The sequence below is a fragment of the Callorhinus ursinus genome, unplaced genomic scaffold (genome assembly GCF_003265705.2).
Source record: "Callorhinus ursinus isolate GAN/ISIS: 27379988/994484 unplaced genomic scaffold, GSC_fseal_2.0 scaffold8, whole genome shotgun sequence".
Classification (NCBI taxonomy): Eukaryota; Metazoa; Chordata; class Mammalia; order Carnivora; family Otariidae; genus Callorhinus; species Callorhinus ursinus.
The window spans coordinates 16,928,740-16,950,133 of NW_027397070.1; the positions used below are offsets into that span (position 1 = coordinate 16,928,740).

Sequence of the window (21,394 nt, forward strand, 5' to 3'; positions counted from 1 at the left end):
TCTCATTCTTGGTTTTGGCTCAGGTCATGATCTCACAGCTATGGGATTGAGCCCCTTATCGGACTTTGTGCTCAGTGTGGAGTCTGCTTTAGATTCTCTCTCCCTCTCTGTCCCTCTCACTCACCCTCTCTCAAATAAATAAATAAAATCTTTAAATAAATAAATAAGAACATAGGTAATTAAACCAAACTCAAAGAATTGTGAATATTATTAAGTTGGTAATCATGTAAGTTTTTCCTTTTTTCTTCCTTTCCCTGTATCACCCATGGCTCCCCACTTTCCCCTTCCCCTCCAGTTATACATTTCTAGCACATCCCATGTGTTTCTCCTTTCTCTTCATTATTTTCCGCTTCCTCACTTTCTTCTAATAGGAAATTAATTGTGATGCTATTTATCAAAAAAGAGGTAAAAGCCTCAGATATACTTTTGTTAGTGTGTTTTATGACCTGGTGTGGTTAAGATCAAGTTATTAAGCTTGTTAAGAAGAGAAGCTCCAGTTTACACTCTGATGTCAAAGAAACTTGATTGTGAGTCTTAATTTTGCACCTTACTAGCTACATGTTATTGGGATGCTATTGATTTACTTCAGTCTCAGTTTCCTTATCTGCAAATTAGAGTCTCTACCTCACAAAGTTATTATGCAGATTAAATTTTAAAAATACACAATAAATTCTTATCATAGAATTAGGTTCTTAATAAGTATTTAACAAGTATTGTTTTTATTATCATTTTCAAGATGATAACTGAAGCTATATTAGTGAATGGAGAACCCAAAAAGAGGTTAAGAAAAAAGAAATGAGGACCATGACTAACACTTATATTTAAGAACACAGAGGAAGAAATAGTGATAACAAATTGCATTTTGAATGAGCAAAGATAAAATAAGTATAATAGAAATAAGTAAGATTGCAGAAATAACATTCTTTAAATTCTTTAAATAAATGTCTCGGGTATCAAATATTAAAGATATTAATTAAGATAATAAGAAAAACAATATAAAGAAAACATTACATTTTAGAAAAGAGGAATTTATTCATCACTTTTTATAGCAGTCAGTAAGGTTTGAACTTGGAAAAGATTGCTATGGATTAAGAAGTCAAAGGGAAATAATTAAATCTGTTAGTGTCATTTATATGTGAGGAAGTTTGCCAGAAAAATAAAGGAGGAAATACAAATAAGAACTTAAGGAAATTTTTTGTTTTTAAACTGAATGACCACATATAAGCTTGTTACAGCAGAAGGAAGCAGGAACAGGGAAGTCATACTAGGCAAAATTGGATTGGTTATTCCAAGGTTACTTTCATTGTATGGAACAAATGGAAGTCTTGGAGCAAGGTCTGGTAACTTGTGCTGAGCAAGCAAACACCAATTCGGTTGACCTATGCCTTCCTTTTCTGTGATTGCTGAGCACAGAAAAGGTTTGGTTTGCTGATGAGGGATTTAGCTTGAGTGACTCCATCTTGGGTTTAATCCAGTTACTTTAATGACTTCTTGTTTAAGAAAGAAACAGAGTCACTAATGCGGTGGGGGGGGAGGCCTCATAGAATGGGAAATAGTAGAAATAGATAACAGAGGAAAGATTGACTTGCTTAACCCTGTAGTTGGCTTTGAAATATATGATACAGTTTGGCTCATAAGAAAATCCCAAAGGCTAGGACATTCAGTATCCTCTCTATACTTTCCTAGAGTTTTCGTGTCACATATGGTTTATTTGACTTCAATTCCAGTTTCTATTGGATACAATCCCCATTTTGCCAAAATGAACCTATATTCAGAGTCCGACATTGTTACTTGTTTCCATAAAAAGTAAATTCCTTTTAATAGTTTGGAGCTTTTGTAACTTTTTTTTTTTTAAGATTTTATTCATTTGAGAGAGAGAGAGAGAGTGACAGAGCACAAGCAGGGTGAGAGGGGAAGGCAGACTCCTCACTGATCTGGGAGCCCAACATGGGGCTCGATTCCAAGACATGGAGATCATGACATGAGCTGAAGGTAGATGCTTAACAGCTGAGCAATCCAGGTACCCTGCCTTGGTAACTTTTTTTCTTTTCTTTTTTTCTTATGTTATGTTAATCACCATACCCTTGGTAACTTTTGTAGTTTCAGAAGCACATTGTGAGAGACATCCATTTTTTCATGACCCAACTCCACTTTACTCCTCTTCCTCCTCTCTTAACTTCTTAGAGTAATAGCCAAATTCCTCCTTTGTCTTACCTGGTTCTGTGTATAGAACAGTTTCACCATAATCAAGTCCTATAGAGAAATATTTTGACCCTAAATGACTTTTCTCATCCATTGGCTGTTCTTCCTCCAAAGAATTCTTGATTTTTTTTAAGTCTTCTAAGAAAGATAAAAGTTCATTTTTTATTGGTTGGTTTTGGTTTCTAATATGAGAAGGAGGGTAAGGCTCCAAAGTTGCTTCTGTAACATTCTCCCTGATCTTTTCAACATGAAGAGTTTTTCTTTTCTTATTCAGTGTTGTACTTCTTTCATATGATCAACCACATTCTTTTCAGCAAAACACTTTTCCCTCACTACCTCGCAAATTATTGTATATGTTTTTAAATGATTGACTTTCAAGTTGTCAGTCTAGAAGATTAAAGTAGAATTTTCATTTTCCCATTGTTTGAAAGCAATTACTTAGCATTTTTTTTAGACAATTTAAAAGATACTCTCTGCTACTTATCCTTACGTCAACATCTATGTGTATAAACAGTAACTCATCAGTGACTGATAGTTTTAGCAATTATTTTTGCAGAGGAATGTAGGTAGGGAAGCTTTCAACCCACTAGCTCTCACTACATTCATAAAATCACTAAATATTCATTATTTTTACACAAATCAAATTTAGAAAACCTTTAAATTTATTCCTTGTCTAGCCCGAAATGCAGTAACTGACACTGTTTGACATAAAGTGCTTAAAACCCTAAATTCTTCATGAAATAACTTCGTGGCCCAATAAATGGTTATACATTTTGACAGAACTTTGCTTTATGGTGGACTTCATTCTGTGGATAATCTGTGGATAATCTATTTTTATTTAGTTTTAGTTTATTTAGTTTTATTTATGCAATGAAAGATTGGTCTTTTATTATCAGACTGAAAAACTTCAGTGAGTATAGAAGAAAACATTAATTAACATTGCTTTTTTTTTTTTTTTACCAAAAGATAAGGGACCATCTGTTGTTCTGGAGGTTATCATAATTTTTTTTTACCAAAAGGTAATGGGTCCATATGTTCTTCTGGAGGTTATCATAATGGAAATAACTACTTTAGTATAAAAATTCTATGAAATATTAAATTTTATAAAAACCTGTTTTTAGGAGCAATGAATGTGGAAGCATTTTATTTACAATTCCACAAAGTCTAGTATTATATTAAATGTGTTTACTTAGACCTATGTGTTGTTACATGGAAATCACAGGTTACATATAATTTAATAATTTCTAGAAATCCATTGTAAATAAATGAATTCTTTTAGCTATTACCTTAGGTGATAAGATCAAACAAAAATTAAGGATTCTTTTCTTTTCCCTCTTGGCTTACAATTATCAACAGCATAGAACTTTTAAGAGGTTTCAACTAAATAAAAAAGAAAAGGCACAAATCGCAATATTCTGCTGGCTAGAAAGCTGCATATTTTTCAGATTACTGTTTTACTGTACCAAGCATGTGTAGCCTTATTGAAGTATTATATATTGTAAACAATTAAACTTGAGTTGTAGATATTTATGTGGACACATAATTAGTGGTATCTTCACATCCTCTGCCTTGATAGCACTATTTTAAATCTATTGGTCAAAGACAAACATAAGTTATAAATATGTGTACCAATATATTACAAAAATCCTTTTCTCACTTGAGATAGAAATCGAATGTTAAGGTCATTCCTTAATACTCAACATTTAAAAATTTTTATTAAGTACAAACTCCACTCAATTCTGGAAAAAACAAAATACTCGTTATAGTGTGGGAAATCTCAGTGCCATTTTGTGCAGAAGCAGCCTCTATTTAGTTGTATTCAGGCATCTACAGAATGAAAAACCAAAGCTTTGGGAAGAAATACATTCATTCAGACACAAAGAGGATAACTATTGTACCATGGGATCACAAATCACATTCTTTCTATGCTTCCATGTTTTTGCTTCAACATTTCTTTAGACAGTCTAGGCAGAAATGCTTTTGACAAAAGGGTCTGATTGATAGCAAGTCAGCTTACACTATATGTTTTTATAGTACATTTTTTTCAAATCCATAAATAACAGAGATATTATCTCCTGGTGATTATGTTGCTATGAGACATCCATACTATGTCTTGATTTTCCAGCTTCAGCCACTTGCACAGAAAAAGTAGTTTTAGGTAGCATGATTTACCCATAGTCCTAGAATAACATATAGTAAATTTTGCTCTGATGATTTTTATAGTTAAATGTGAACACTGATATGACTGCATGTTGCTTATTTTATTTAATGTATATAATTTATCCCACTACTTCTGGGCAATGAATTACTACATAATTAAACAGTTTAGCAATCACAAGAAAGATTTTAGATTCTTCAGTAGCAGATACCAAGGCAAAGCCTGAGGATTAAAATCTTTCTTTAGGGAGCAACACAATTAAAAGAAGGGGAAGGAAAAAAAAGGGGGGGGGGGAAGGAAGGAGGATTGCTTTAGAGAGAGAAAGTGAACTGCCATCCAGGCAACCTGGTGGGGAGCGCTGGAGCGAATGTTGACTCATCAGTATCCCATGTTGGGTGAAATGTACCGGCCTCCACATACCTTTCTTGTTCAGTCACCATATGCAAGCTGCCCTGGCCAGGGTGTGAACTCAGGGGAGAGATACTGTGCAGCTGAGGGAGGCCATAAAGGAAATAATGGCTGGAAGCTGGTTGCTCAGCCTCCCTGCTCTTTGCCGAGGGCTGAGCAAGAAGCCTTTACTTGATGCAGATTCTGGGTGGCTCACGTCTGTGTTTACCACAATCACTTTAGGAAGGAAGCCACTGTTGCCCTGACTGGAGTGTGAAGGGACAGCTTTGATAAGATCCATTGTCAAGTTAAGAAGGAGGGATAAGCCTCCAATAGATAGGCCATGTTTTGTCAATTCTAGAATTTTATATATTTGGAATTCTGCAGCCCTTTCTGTGTGTCTGCATTGTTTCACTTGCCACAATATTTTTCATGTTAAAAATATTTTATTTTTTTGCATATATCAGAAGTTCTTTTTCCTTGGTTTATAGTAGTTCGTTTTATAAATATTTGCTTTTCTAGGATAGGAATGGTGAGTTGTTTTCAATTTTTGGTTATTATGAAGAACACTAACATGAACGTTTTTTGCAAGACTGTGGATATAAGTTGTCTTTTTTTTTTTTTTAAATCAAAAATTGTTTTATTGGGAGAGGTTCCCACTCATTTTGATTCAGGGTGCTTTTAGTGCTGCTTCCGCCTGAAGGAGCATCCTTCTGTAAGCCTGGCTTTTCCTCCTGTGGGCTGGCAGAGGACAGTGGAGCAGCCGACGCACAGAACTACCGTTTGTGCGTGGCTGAAGACGGTGGTGATCTTGTAGCAACCGGGGCACTTCACGTCCATGAAGTAGGAGTTGGGGCTCTGCACCAGGCGCTTCTTCTTGTGCTTCCTCTTCTCCTCTTCCGGGGACGGGTGCAGGAGATCCTTCGCGAGGGGCATGTTCTCGTGGGGAGGTCGTCACCGCCGGAAAGGCTAAGTTGTCTTTTTTCTTGCATAAATGCTTAGGGTTGGAATCACTAAGTCATGGGGTAAATGTTTAACTTTCTAATAAATGGCAAATAGTTTTCTAAAGTGGCTGTTAATTCCACTCCCCTAACAACTATAAATTAATCTCCAAAAATTGGTGTTTTCAGTCTTTTCCATTTAACTGTATTAGTAGATGTGTAGCTCTATCTCACGGTGATTTTAATTTGCATTTCCTCTACTATAATTTATGATAAATACTTGTTCATGTGCTTATTGGTCATTTCCATATCTTTTGGGAAGTGTCTGATTAAGTCTTCTTTTATTTCATTATTTAAATGTTTTATTCCTAAAAGCAAGAATTTTTTTTATATTCTGAATACAGATCCCTTTTCAAATATATATGTTGCAAATGTTTTCCACTATTTTTATGAAGACCTTTTTTACTTTTTTCTCTGTTATGTTTCACATAATCTATATTTCATCTAAGATATCTTCACTTATCCCAGGGTCTTAAAGACATTCCTCTGTGTTTTCCTCTAGTAGCTTTACTGTTTTAGATTTTACATTTAGGATTATTATTTAATACAATTGATTTTTGTGTTTGGTGTGAGGTAGGGGCTGGGGTTCTTTTTCTTTCTCATAGATATCTACCTTTAGTTAGAAATATTTTACCATACTCAGTTGTTTCGACTTTATCATTGAAAGTTATTTATCATATCGAATGGCTGGACTCTCTATTTTGTATAATTGCTTTATATGTTTATCTTTTTACTGATATCACACTATCCTGATTAGCATACATTTTAGTAAGACTTGAAGTTGAGTAGGGCAAACCCTTTGAATTTGTGTTTCTTTTAATTTTTATTTTGGCTATTCTTGTTCCTTTACCTTTATAGTTTTGTTTTTTATGGATTCTTTATTACAAGTGACTTTTTTATGATTTTAGCAACAGTTTTATTTTTTTATCTTTTAAAAATTTTAAAGTTTCTATTTTAATTCCAGTTAACATACAGTTATATTAGTTTCAGATGTACAATAGAGTGATTCAGCAATTCCATACATCAGCCAGTGCTCATCATGACAAGTGCACTCTTTAACACCCCTCACCTTTTTAACCCATCCCCCTCCCATCTGGTAACCATCAGTTTGTTCTCTGTGATCAGTCTGTTTCTTGATTTGTCTCTCTTGCTCTCTGTTATAGTTTTTAATATGAAGAGCTTGCACATATTTTGTTAGACTTATGGATAAGTTTTATAGTTTTTTGATAGCATTAACAATAATATTTTTACTTTATTTTCTAATTATTAATTACTAGTATATAGAAATAAAATTGACTTCTGTATATTGATTACATATTGCTAATATGTAACCCCTAGAAGATTTTTGTAGATTTTAAGGATTTATCTGAAAATCAAGAGTTCTTCTTTTTAGTCTTGTTTTATCTTTTTTTTCCTTACTGTTCTGACAGGCCTCCATTACAATGCTGGATAAAAATGTGAGATTGTACATTTTTGTATTGGTCTCTGTCTTAAAATCAAAGCATGCAGGATTTCACCAGTATGTGTAGTATAGGCTTTCCATATATGTTCTTTATCAGATTGAGGAAATTCCTTCTCCTCCTAGTGTGTTGAATGTTTTTAAAAAATGAGTTTTAGGGGTGCCTGGGTGGCTCAGTCAGTTAAGCGGCTGCCTTCAGCTCAGGCCATGATCTCAGGGTCCCAGGATTGAGCCCAGCGTAGGGCTTCCTTGCTCAACGGGGAGTCAGCTTTTCCCTCTCCCTCTGCCACTTCCCCTGCTTGTGCTCACTCTCTCTCTTTCAAGTAAATAAATAAATAAATCTTTAAAAAATGAGTATTGTATTTTGCCAAATACTTTTTCTGCATTTATAGAAATGCTTGTCTAACATATCTAACTTAATGTAGTGAATTACATTGTTTTTTGCATGTTAAAATAATTTGCATTCTGACTTGACTATGCTGTATCATTCTTTTATATATTGTTGGGTATTATTTGCTAACTTTTTTTTAAAAGATTTTTTTGATTTATTTGAGAGAGAGAGGGAGCACAAGAGGAGAGAAGGGTAGAGGGAGAAGGAGAAGAAGACTCCCTGCTGAATAGGGAGCCCCATGCAGGGCTGGATCCCAGGACCCCCAGATCATGATTTGAGCTGAAGGTAGACACTTATCAAATGAGCCACCCAGGCACCCGTATTTGCTAACTTTTTGTTAAGAATTTTTTATATCTATATCCATGAATGGTACTGGTTTTTACTTCTATTGTGTTGTATTCTTTTCTGGTTTTGGCATAAAGATTATAGTGGCATAATAAAATTTTTGTATCTTATTTCTAATATATCTTCTTCCCCTAAACCAGGCAGGCTTTTGTTTGGAAGACTTATGGTACCAGCAACTTGTCTGAACATACCTCCGTTTCTTATCAACTCCAAGGCTGGGATAAAGGTAGGAGCCAGTTGTTTTCTCTCAGTAATGGTATTGATGTATTTGTGATTTTCTTGGAGAACAGTTTAATCTTTCTGCTGCAGGTTATTCTCATGGGCAAAATGCAGACAACTTGTCTATGTTTATTTATGTCCTCCAAATCTCTCTCACATTTTGCACTGTGCTACATTGACAGAACTATAGTGGAAAAAAGAGCAGTTTTCTCAAACTGGCCTGATTTTTCCTTCCATGGGACATTTGGCAACATTCAGAGGAATATTTGATTAAGATTAGGGGAGAGGTGGTTCTGCTGGTATGTAGGGGGTAGATGCCAGAGTAGCTGCTAATACATTCTGCAGTACACAGGAGAACCCCCTACAACAAAAATTATCAAGTTAAAAGTGTCAGTAGTGCCAAGGCTTGGCTTAGAGCTTCAAGGGCTCAATAAAATTCTAATGGTGGAACAAGGTTTCATTGTCCTCTATGTACACAAACTAGATTTTTACCTGTGACATTTAGAATGCTCAGCTTGTCCCTTGAAAAGGGGACAACTTTCACTTCTTCCCATGTGTCAGAGAGAGAAAAAGCTCTCTTCTTAATGCCATGTTTTTGTTTTGTTTTGTTTTTTCAAGATTTATTTATTTATTTGACACAGAGAAAGAGCAGGGAGGAGCATCAAGAGAGGGAGAGGGAGAAGCAGGTTCCCCACTGAGCAAGGAGCCCAAGGATGTGTGACTCCATCCCAGGAGCCCGGGATCATGATCTGAGCTGAAGGCAGACGCTTAACCAACTGAGCCACCCAGACACCCCCTTAATACCATGTTTTTTTTTTTAATATTTTTATTTTTTATTTTTATTTATTTATTTGAGAGAGAGAGAATGAGGGATAGAGAGCACGAGAGGGAAGAGGGTCAGAGGGAGAAGCAGACTCCCTGCTGAGCAGGGAGCCCGATGTGGGACTCGATCCCGGGACTCTAGGATCATGACCTGAGCCGAAGGCTCAGGTCGCTTAACCAACTGAGCCACCCAGGCGCCCAATACCATGTTTTTAATAAGCCCCCCAACCTCAATAATTCCTAGTCTTTTTATTCCATCTAAGCCTTAGCTTACTTTGGTGTATGGTAAAATGACACTGTAAACATATTTGTCTAACATTTTCTGTCTTTTGTTGAAATCTGTTAAGTCAGTGGGGTCTGCCTTTGGCTGAGTTGAGGAGACTGCAAAGTGTGCTTTCTTTTTTCTTCTCAGCTGTAGGTCCTAGTGACAAATTCTGGGGAAAAGCAAAAGCCTTACTTAGCATCTGTTACAATAGTGTTACAGTTTACTAAATATTTTCATGTATATTTTTGTTGAAATCTTTACAGTGATATTGTATATTATTTATTATCATCATTAATATAATTTGTGGCTTAAATTAGGAAAATCGGTGATATCATTGTTATCAATAACATTTCCTCTAAGATTTTTCTTTTTCAATTTTAAGTTCTTCTCTATAAGAGAGCATTTGTAATTCATTTACAGAATTTAAGCTCCTAGGAGTTTTGCTGTAAAGCACTCATATACTATCTTTTATATTTCAGTCATCTCCCCAAGAGTCTTATAAATTCCATTCTCTGCTCATTCCGCCAGAAGATCAAAATCACTTTCCTCCCAGAGACATGGAATTTGAGTGAAAAAAATAAAATGAGAACACATTTGCCCTCCTCATTCAATGATCACCTTGAAAGTGGGTGGGAAGAATGCCTGACATTCATTTCTGAGCAGTTGCTATGGATGGTAGAGTCCTTTCTTTTGTGAACCATGACATAAAATAGTAATTGAAAAGCCTTATTTCAAAGTGTTGTCAAAACTGAGGGTAAAAATAGAGAGAACTAATGCTAAATATTAATAATGCATTAAAAGTAGGAAATATGTAAGTAATTACAGTCAGGTAAAACTTTATGCTGGTTTTATATGCATAATCTAATAATGAAGAAAGAGGTTCAGATATTTAAAGTATGATATCATGGATTTTGAAATGGACAGAATAGACTCTCTGTGAAGAACCAGAAAAACATTTTTTTTTAAAGTGGTACACAGTACAAGAGCATTGTGAACAATGATTTTGTTATTATTTTTAAATAAGCTTTATTTTTGGAAGAACTTTAGGTTAGAGAAAAATTGTGAAGATAGTACAAAGACACCTAATTTCCACTATTGTTAACATCTTGCATTAGTATGGTACATTTATAACAAGTAATGAACCAATATTGATACATTATTATTAGCTAAAGGCCAAACTTTATTCATATTTCCTACTTTTATAATGATATCAGTTTTCTGATCCGGAATACAAACCAGACAATGTTACATTTATTCTTCATGTCCACCTAGCCTTCTCTTGGCTATGAGATTCCTATGACTTTCTTTGGTTTTTATGATTTGACAGTTTTGAAGAGTACTGGTCAGGTGTTTTATAGAATGTCCCTCAGTTGGGACTGGTCTGATGTTTGCATCATGATTACGCTGGGGTTATGGGTTTTGGGGAAGAAGACAAGAGAGTTGTAAAGTGCCATTTTAATCAAGGATGTCAAGGTACATACTATCAACATGACTCATCATTCTATTGATACTGTTAACGTTGACTTTGATTATGTGGGCTGTGATAGTGTTGTCAGATCTTTTTTTACACTTGCCATGCTGTGCTCTTTGGAAGGAAGCAACCTGCACTTGAGGACTGAAGAGTTATGCTCCACATATTTGAGTTGGAATCTCCATAAGTTATTTTGAATCCTCTGCATGGGTGATTGCCTATTTTTCCCACTTATTCATTTATTCAATTATTTATTTAAATCAGTGTAGACTTATGTGTTTGTTATATATTAGGTACGTACCCTGTCTCTATGACATACCCCCAACAGTTTGCATTTGTATGTGTGTTAGTAGTCTTTTACTTTCTGGAACTGTAAAATGCTCCATGCTCATCTTATATGTGTCTCAGCTCTAGAATATCCCACATGTTCAAGGAGCCCTGGTTCCTTTTATTGAAGAATGGCACTAGGAACCAAGATCCATATACTAGAAGTGCCTGTTGCTACTTGAATGTATTTCTTTTAGCCCATTGCAAGTGACAGGACAAGGAATATGTGTTTATTAACATCTGTATATAAACATATTCATAAATAGTTTATGATATAAAATCATATTAGATGGTTGAAGAAAAATTATAATAACATCTGGCATAATGCTCAACATATTTGGAGGGAATTTCTAAACAATTATAAATGATAATTGGGGAAAGATAAAGGAACCTACGTGGACATGTGATTTCTAACACTTCACTTGAACTAGTAGAATGTTGACATCTGTGATAATGTACTGTGATAAATTACCTATGCATATAGCAATACCTATAGCAAAAACTAAGAAAACTTTACAAAGACATATTCTAAAAACCACTACATATAAAACAAAATGTTATTCTGAAAATGTTCAAGTACACACTGGGATGTAAAGAGAAGGAGGAACAAGAAAAAGAGGGAACAAACGGAAGAAAAATGGCAAGAATAAGTCCTAATTTTAATAATTACTTTAATGTAAATGACTGAAATATAACAAATGACAGAGGTTGGTAGATTCGGTACAAAACATGAGACAACTATATTGTTAACAAGCTCATTTGAAAATAACACATAGATAAATTTAAAAGTAAAATGACAGAAAGGACATACCAAATCCTAATTAAGGAAAACAAAGCAGAAGTGGCTGTATATTTGACAGAGTAGATTTTAGAAAAAAGAAAAAGAAAACTACTGGAGACAAAAAGTACAGATCCATTGGAAGACATAATGATTTTAAATGTGTATGCACCAAAAATCAGAGCCTTAAAATACATGAAGCAAAATCTGAGAGAGCTGAAAGGAGAAATAGACAAACGCATAGTTAGAGTGGAAATTTAACACCCCCTTCTCAGGAACTGATAGAACTGCTTAGAAAGAAAATCAGTGTGAAAATGAAAGATCTGACAAGCACAATCAACAGGTTATAATTGACATCTGTAGAACACTGCACATTGTTTATCAAGTGCCCATGGAACATTCACCAAGATAGGCAATATTCTGGACAATAAAACATGCCTCAACAAATTTAAAGGAGCTAAAATTATACAGTATGTGTTCTCTGATCATACTAGAACCAAACCAGAAAGTAAGAACAGAAAGAAAGTGGGGGAAACTTCTAAATACATGGAAATTAATATGCTTCTAAATAATTTAAGGGTTTAAGAGGAGGTCTCAGAGAAAACAAAATAATAATATAGAACTAAATGAAAATGAACACACATTTAAAAGCATTTGGGTGACGCCTTGGTGGTTTAGTCAGTTGAGCATCCAACTCTTGATATCAAGCCCCCACTTCTGGCCCTGAGCTCAGCAGGAAATCTGCTTGAGATTCTCTCTGTCCCTCTGCTCCTGTCTCGCTCACACACTCTCTTTCTCTATCTCTAAAATAAATAAATAAATCTTAAAAAAAAAAAAAAGCATTTGGGATGCAGGGAAAGTAGTACCAACTGGGAAATTTAAACCACTAAAAGCTTACATTAGAAATGAGAAGTTTCGATTCAGTAACCTAAGTTCCACACCCCACTCCAGGAAACAGAAAAATATAGGCAAAAAAAGCCATGAGCAAGCAGAAGAAAGAATATACTAAATATAGGAGCAGAAATCAAGAAATTAAAAGTAAAAGGTACAGAAAATCAACAAACAAAATATGGTTCTTCAAAAAAATCTATGATTGATAAACTCTAGCAGTATTGATGAAAATAAATGAGAAAAAAACACAAATCAGCTGGAAAAAGGTTTGAAATAAGGGCATTACTACATATCCTACAGCCATTACAAAAATAATAAGGGAATAATATGAACAAGTTGACATTGATAAATTTGACAATTTGGAAGAAGATAATTACAAATTCCTCTAAAATAACAAATTATCAAAAATCAACTGAGGTGAAATAGATAATGTGAATATCCTTAAAACAATTACATAAATTTAATTCATATTTAATCTCCCCACCCCCAAAGAACTCTCCATGTCCAGAGATTTCACTGGAGAATTATACCAACCACTTAGACTGAACACCAATTTTATAGTGTGTTCTAGGAAATAAAAGAGGAGAGACACTTCCAAACTCATGAGACCAGAATTAAGCTGCTACTCCAATCAGACAGATAGGAAAAAAATATAGGTGTATACTTAAAACATGTATATATCTATGCTGAAAATTACAAAATGATGATGAAAGAAAACCTAAGGAAAAGGATAGACTATGATGTTTATGGATTGGAAGATTCAACGTTACAAAGATGTCCACACTCTCTAAACTGATTTATGGAATTACTATAATTTCTGTCACACACAAACAAAAAATTTAAAAATTATCTTTAAATTAGTTTATTGATTGTGATTCCTTAAACATGGCAACTTGGTTATATGTAGAAGGATAGGATATATTTTTTTAAAAAAGATATAGTTGAATAATATGATATGGCAGATGATAGTTGGTTAATTGTAATCATCTCTGAATTTGAAATAATCTGTTTTAAATGTACACACATGCACATAAACATGAACATTAATAAAATCTGAATAAGCTCAGTGGATCGTACCAGTGATAATTTCCTGTCTTTGATATTGTATTATAGTTATGTAGGTTATTACTATTTTGGTATACTGAGGAAGGGACCCCCTGGACTTTTTTTCTCCTTTTGCAACCCTCTTTGAATTTATATTTCAAAATAAAAAGTCAGTAAAAACAATGAACTGTTCCAGAGATTCTTCCTTGGGCAATATTCTTTGACGACTCCTAAAGTGATTAGAAACTTCAAATTGTAGGAGGGTCAAGAAAATGATCCCTAATAAATAATTCAGGTATGGTACATTGCCATTCAAGGAAAAATTACTCTGAATGTAGCATCTGTTTATAAAAATGTATCTGTATAGGGATGCCTGGGTGGCTCCGTTGGATAAGCATCTGCCTTCAGCTCAGGTCATGATCCCAGGGTCCTGGGATGGAGCCCCTCATGGGGCTCCTTGCTCAGCGGGAAGCCTGCTTCTCCCTCTGCCTGCCACTCCCCTTGCTTGTGTGCTCTCTCTCTCTCTGACAAATAACTAAAATCTTTTTAAAAAAGTATCTGAATATATTTATTGGTTTTCCTCATCATTTTCCTATATAGTTTCCTCCAGCAAAGATTTCTTTATGTTGAGACAATTCTCCACTTATCAGTATTTCTTTTGTCTAATTCTTTTCCTGACATATCAAAAACAAAAATGAACCTCTCAGGCTGACAGACTACTGTGTCTCCTATCAGAATATCTATAAGCCTAGAAATGTTTATTGTAGTTAAATTGACCATTTACTATAAGACAGTTTAAACTACACATTTTAGTAAGTGTTCTGCCAAAGACACTGCACATACATTTAAATAATCTATATTTGCTTGTGCTTAAATTTGATTTTGTGTATTTCAAAACATTTAAAAGCTATTTTTGAATCTTTTATTGCACTCTCTTGAACATGACAACTTGGTTATACATAGAAGCGTAGGATATTTTTAAAAACTATATTATATGGTATAGAGATGATTGGGTAATTATAATTGTTTCTGAGTTGGAAATTGGCATTCTTAAAGGCAAAAAAAAAACACAAAAAAACCTTTTTACCATTACATCTAAATCTATATTCAAACTTTTCTAACAGAAGAAAAGAGTAAATAATATAGATGTTTTATTTAATTTACTAAGCTTCAAAATATTTGTAAATGTATGTTTTTGTCACTCAGTCTTCAACTGTTATTTGGAATTATATAAACCAGTTTAAGAATTAGCCAATTTCATGTGGCAATAAAAGATAATATCTCTATTCAAGGAAAATCACATGGAATTTTATGATTCTGAAAAAAATGACATTATTTTTATTTTTTTTATTTTTTTTATTTTTATTTTTTTTTTTAAAGATTTTATTTATTTATTTGAGAGAGAGAATGAGAGATAGAGAGCATGAGAGGGAAGAGGGTCAGAGGGAGAAGCAGACTCCCTGCTGAGCAGGGAGCCCGATGTGGGACTCGATCCCGGGACTCCAGGATCATGACCTGAGCCGAAGGCAGTCGCTTAACCAACTGAGCCACCCAGGCGCCCTTATTTTTTTTTAAATGAGAATTGTATATCTCTTCTCTGGCATTGGTCAATTGTGTGTGTGTGTGTGTGTGTGTGTGTATTAGTCTTTTTTTTTTTTTTTTTTTTGTATTAGTCTTGATAAACAAAGTGGTCAAAGCTAATGATAAAGATTCTTTAACCAGCCAGGACTTGTTTTGTTTTATTTAAAATGAGTCACTGGAGCACCTGGGTGTCTCAGTCAGTTAAATGTCCAACTCTTGATTTCAGCTCCGGTCATGATCTCAAGGGTCTTGGGATGAAGCCCTGCATCAGGCTTGGTACTGGGTGTGTAGCGTGCTTCAGATTCTCTCTCTTCCTCTTCTTCTGCCCCTCTCCACATCTCCCCCCCGCACCCCCCCGCACCGCTTGCTCTCTTCCTCTAAAAAAATAAATGAATAAAATAGTCCCTGAAGAAGTTAAGAAAAAAAAAGCTTACATACAAAGAACTTTGACATTTTCTTCTCTGTGTTTTCAAGACGTTTACAACAAAGCAGATGTAATCTTTTGTGATTTTTGTAGGCAAATATAAAATCTATTCTTATGTCTTCCATAAGTGTCCTATTGTTTTAAGATCAATACTAGTAATGTAAAAAATACATAGCTGATACCCCCCTTAAAGAATACAAGTCACAACCTCTTATTTAAATCATAATACCACTAGTAGTATGAATCAAATTAGGATTTTTAACTGCTTAATTATTTCCTTCATGCTGGGAAAAATAAGACAGTCATTGTTCCATATTATTTACAATAAAATGAATACAATTATCTTTTAAGTTCAGAGTAACTTCTGGTTTGGTTTGTAGTGATTTGTAGAGTATTTCCATCTATAACTTATGCAGAGTGTGAATATAGTATGAATGTACTGTGAGTACACATAGTATAATACACATAATTTTTAAAATCAATAAGAAATTGTATTTGTATGAATGGGAAGCAAAAATTTTGAACATGGAAGTGACATAATGCACCTATTAAATTAGGTCTTGGATTCTGACACTGTGTGTATATGCCATGGTTCCTGAATATATTATTCAACTTTTTTTCAAACAAAGATCTAGAAAGCAATCTACATTTAACATATATTGTGCTATTTGCCCTCTTCAGTTTTCCATTTAATTAGTGGATGGCAGCCAGCCTCCAAGATGGTCCCCAATGATTACCACCTCCTGGTATTCATGCCCTTGTGTATTACTCTCCTACCTTATATAGGTGTTGGTCTTTGTGACTTATGGAATTAACAGATGTGATGGTAAATGATTTCTGAGGCTAGGTCATTAAGTTCATTGTCTCCTATATGTTCCTTCCTCTGAGAACACTAGTTTTGTAGAAAGCCACTTGTCATGATGTGAGGACACTCTAGCAACCCTTATAGAGAGATCCATGTGGTAAAGAACTGAGCCTTTTGAAAACAGCCTGTAAGGAATGTAGGTTTTCTGCCAACATCCATCTTGGAATTGGATCCTCCAGTTTCTATCAAGCCTTCAGATGACTACAGTGTTAGCTGACCAATTAATTGCAATCTTAGGAAGACACCAAGCTGTAATTACTCAGCTAAGCTCAGCTAAACTGTCCCCAGATTCCTGAAACACAGAAACTGTGAGATAATAAATATTAATATCAATATTAATGTTATTTTAAGGCACTAAGTTTTAGGGTAATGTATTAGTAGCAATAGATAACTAATATAGATTTTGGTACCAAAAGGGTTACCTTAGAGAACGGGAACCAAATTTGAGTGTCCTTGGAACTAAATAATGGGCATAATCTGGAAGAACTTTGAGGAAAGTGTTATTAAAAGTTTGAAAGTTCTTGAAATAAATGTTTGGAAAGGCATGATGGCTTTGAAGAGGCTGTGAGTGAGGGCTTAAAGAGAAGTGAGAAAAAAAATTCTGGATACTGGAAGAAAGGGTATTTTCCTGTAGTGGCCCAAAGTTTAGCAACTCTGCTGCCTGTGGTAATATAGGAGGTAGGGAAATTTGCCATGAACTTGGTGGTATAGCTAAAGAGATTTCCAGACAAAATGTTGATGGTGTCCCCTGTCTTCTTGACGTTTGCATGAAGATTCCATAGGGGAAAAGATTGACAAAAAATAAGCTTAAACTTATGATTTTGAAAATTTCAGCCTCTTCAGATAGCAACTAATGCTAAAATTAAGAGAGTAGATCCTAAGTGTTCTTGTCACACACACACACACACACACACACACACACACACACACACACAAAAGATATCTATGTGAAGTGATGGATATGTTAATTAACCTGATTGTGGTAATCATTTCACAATGTATACAAATACCAAATCATTGTGTACAACTTTAAATAAATATAATTGTATTATTCAATTTCACCTCAAAAAAATTGGAAGGAAAAAAAGGAAATTACTTTCAGGGAATGAGTAAGATCCCAGAAAGATCAATAATGGTGCCTCAGAGGGCATGAAGTCAGACAAAAGATACGGAATAGATTTTGAGTATATTCCTCAGGCATTCTGTTAATCAAATAATAGAGATACTAATAAGCTTATGGGCATTTTTTCCTTCATTAGAAGCTGAAGGCAGATACTATCTAAAATAATATTTATGGGAGGCTTTTACCTACTGGAGTGAATTTCAGTAAAATTTATCAGAAGCCCACACAGTTTTCAAGGGTATTATGTTTGTAGAAACACCACTGAATTAGATTATAAAAGAGAGGAAATACACAATGAATTGAGAACTTTGGATTCCCAAATTTCTGCAAGTATGAAATAAGCTGAGAGATTTACTTACCTGCAAACTCCTGCTGGTGCTGAAGAGTTCAGAGCTATGAGCCATGGAAAATTATTCCCAGTCCCTGAGTTCTAACCAACAAACTTTCCATGTGTACCAAGCTGAATTTCAAAATCATTGTGAAGTCCTTTGTGTTTCCAAATATTCTCCTTTTTAAACAGAAATGCCTATTGCAGTTATCCTAAGCCTATCTTATTATTATATGCTGTATGTATGTGGAGAAGCTAATTTATGTCTTTAGTTTTATAGTTTAAGAAAACCATAATCAAGAAGCTATACTTAAGGAATTACAGCTGAACAACTTCTTCTTCATATGTACCTGACTTACATGACAAGATTCTAGACTTTGAGCAGATGCTGTTATGGGATGAAGAATTAAAGAGGGTAGCTAGGAAAAGGAGGAATGTACCTGCATTTTGTCTGTGGGTGGATGTAAATAATTTATAGCCAGAGAGTTGATATTGATTTTAAAACATGTCCACACATTCTTTGATACTTCTCTCTTTCAAAAGGTGAAAGCTAATTCCCCACCACTTATGGGTGGGCTGTACTTTGTGACTCATTTCTAATAAATAAAATGTGGTAGAAATAATGGTGTCATTTCTAAGATAAGGATATAAAAGGCATATAGCTTTCTCCTTGCCCTATCTCTTGGATCATTCACCCGGGAGAAACTTTTACTGTGTAAATGTTCCTACTAATAGTATCATTTATTGATTTCACCTATTAAAAAAGTCACTGAAACTCTGGTAAGAAATTTCTGAACTTAGATTATCAAAGTAATGGGAATATAATGTAGATCAACAGGTGATGGTGTTTTTAATTTTTATTTCTTTTGAAAATTTTATAAAATACCAGCTATTATTTATTTTAATGGATTAAAAATTGATGATAGAAATGTCAAGTAACCTTGTTTAAAAATAACTTTTGTTCTTGTAAATGGAGGCTTGTTGCTTAATATTTTGAATGATCAGTTTATTTTCCACAAAGTAACATACCAAATATTTTGGAAGATTCATTCTAGATTTAGAAAAAAACTATTTACTCTTTAATCAGGACTTTGTGTAGTAAAATATTTTCAGAATAGCAAAGAAAAATATTTTTTAATATGTTGGGAATGTATAAGCTATGATGAATTAGTCTATTTGAATATAATTTGGTGCATAGTCATTTTGAGTATTTTAAGATGTCTCATTTTTAACTATTTAAATTTTTTTTTTTTGGTTTTATTTATTTACTTGACAGAGAGAGACACAGAGAGAGAGGGAACACAAGCAGGGGAGTGGGAGAGGGAGAAGCAGGCTTCCTGCTGAGCAGGGAGCCTGATGTGGGGCTTGATCCCAGGACCCTGGGATCATGACCTGAGCCAAAGGCAGATGCTTAACGACTGAGCCACACAGTCACCCTTAAAGTATTTTTTTTTCTTAAAGTATTTTTATATCAGGAATTCTACATTGAATTTTATTTGACAATCTTGAAAGAAATTTAAATAGAAAATATTATTGTTTATATTAACATTACAATTCCGATTTGTAATAGTAACAATAAAGTACATTTTTTTGCAAAATAATCCATTTCTATAAGATTAAAAATAAATATATTTTTTAAGATTTTATTTATTTATTCGACAGAAAGAGACACAGTGAGAGGGGGAACACAAGCAGGGGGAGTGGGAGAGGGAGAAGCAGGCTTCCCGCGGAGCAGGGAGCCCGATGGGGGGCTCGATCCCAGGACCCTGGGATCATGACCTGAGCCGAAGGCAGACGCTTAATGACTGAGCCACCCAGGCGCCCCACAAATAAATATTTTTAGAGATACCTAGCTAGTATATACAGTGCTTTATAAAATAAAGTTTATAGGGCACCTGGGTGGCTCATATTTCTCATTAAACATCGATAAATTGTCCTCTGTTTTAAACAGTGGTACCACATAAAGATTTTTAAGATCGAGTTAGCATTCCATAATTTGATAAATCTGTGACACTGACCAAATCAACTTTTTTTTTAAAGATTTTATTTATTTATTTGACAGAGAGAGATAGCGAGAGCAGGAACACAAGCAGGGGGAGTGGGAGAGGGAGAAGCAGGCTTCCCACTGAGTAGAGAGCCTGATACGGGGCTCGATCCCAGGACCCTGGGATCATGACCTGAGCCGAAGGCAGGTGCTTAAAGACTGAGCCGCCAAGGTGCCCCCCAAATCAACTTTTGAAGCAAGTAAATTTTGAACCTGAGCCAGACTCTGAAATGTACTGAGTTCAGGAATATAAAATTTACTATACAAAGACTCAACAGATAACTAGAATAATTTAAGCTCTATTAACATCGTCATATAGATTTCATTTTAAATGTATTTAATATGTCTTTAAATTATTTAAATTTTATTTTATAGTTAAAATGTCAAACATTAATTTCAATATTTAATATTTAATTTCATAAAAATTGTATAATATTGGCCTTATATACTGCGCTTTGACTATGAATGAATAAAAAAATGCTACTGTGATATAGATACAACAGGGAAGGTAACATTATTTGCAAGATACATAGTAAAACAATTAACAAAGTGTAACTAAATGTCAAGTTACTCTTGATTTAGTAAATAAGAAAGAATAGCAACAGAGAAGTTAAGATGGCAGAGTAGTAGGGGGACCCTGGGCTTGCGTTGTCCCTCAAACATGGCTAGATCAACATCAAATCATTCTGAAAAACTGGGAAATCGATCTGAGGATTAAGAAAACAATCTGCACAACTGGAGGGAGAGAACGTGACAGATGAAAGGTTCAGAATTATGAATTGGGAGAGAGAAAAGCTGAGGTGGAGGGGTGGGAACCCTTTTCGAGGAGCAGTCAGGGATAGAGGGAGAGAGTGGGAGAGAGAGCAGTGGTTTGAGTAAGGTGCTGTGGTGTGGGGATCCCCTGGGTCACCTGGGGAGAGAACATTCTCCTTCCTGGAATGCATTTGAAAGAGGGTATTTTGCTTTTCTAAGGACAGAAGAACTGCCTGGCAGTATTGAGTGGCCATTCAACATCAGGGAAGAGAGGTGCATATAGACAGTAGATAAGCTGGTTACAGCTTTTTCTCTGTGTTTCAACATAGACTCTGAGCACTCACTCTGTCACTCTGGGACAGAAAAGTGCTGCAAGGCTCTCCTCCGGGCTGAGGGGTGGGTCTGCGGGCAGCCAGTACTTTAAGACTTGTTGTTTTGAATCTCAGCCCCCAGCCAGAGATAAAACACAGGAGAACTGTGGCACAAGCTGAGGGCTGGGCACAGAGAGGTTGAGGC

The 21,394-nt window shown here is 34.8% G+C and overlaps 1 protein-coding gene and 1 long non-coding RNA gene across 2 annotated transcripts in view; one reads left to right on the forward strand and one right to left on the reverse strand.

Annotated features, from left to right (window-relative positions):
* LOC141373160 (uncharacterized) overlaps positions 1–21,394 on the forward strand; it is a 176,539-nt gene that overhangs the window by 148,762 nt on the left and 6,383 nt on the right. Inside the window, exon 3 of the long non-coding RNA XR_012378860.1 lies at positions 8,084–8,169. This is a non-coding gene — a long non-coding RNA (uncharacterized lncRNA). The remainder of the gene's footprint in view (positions 1–8,083; positions 8,170–21,394) is intronic.
* LOC112821775 (small ribosomal subunit protein eS27) lies at positions 5,401–5,706 on the reverse strand. Its single transcript, XM_025869137.2, has one exon. The coding sequence runs from the start codon at positions 5,681–5,683 to the stop codon at positions 5,429–5,431; it is 255 nt and encodes an 84-aa protein (XP_025724922.1). The 5' UTR covers positions 5,684–5,706; the 3' UTR covers positions 5,401–5,428.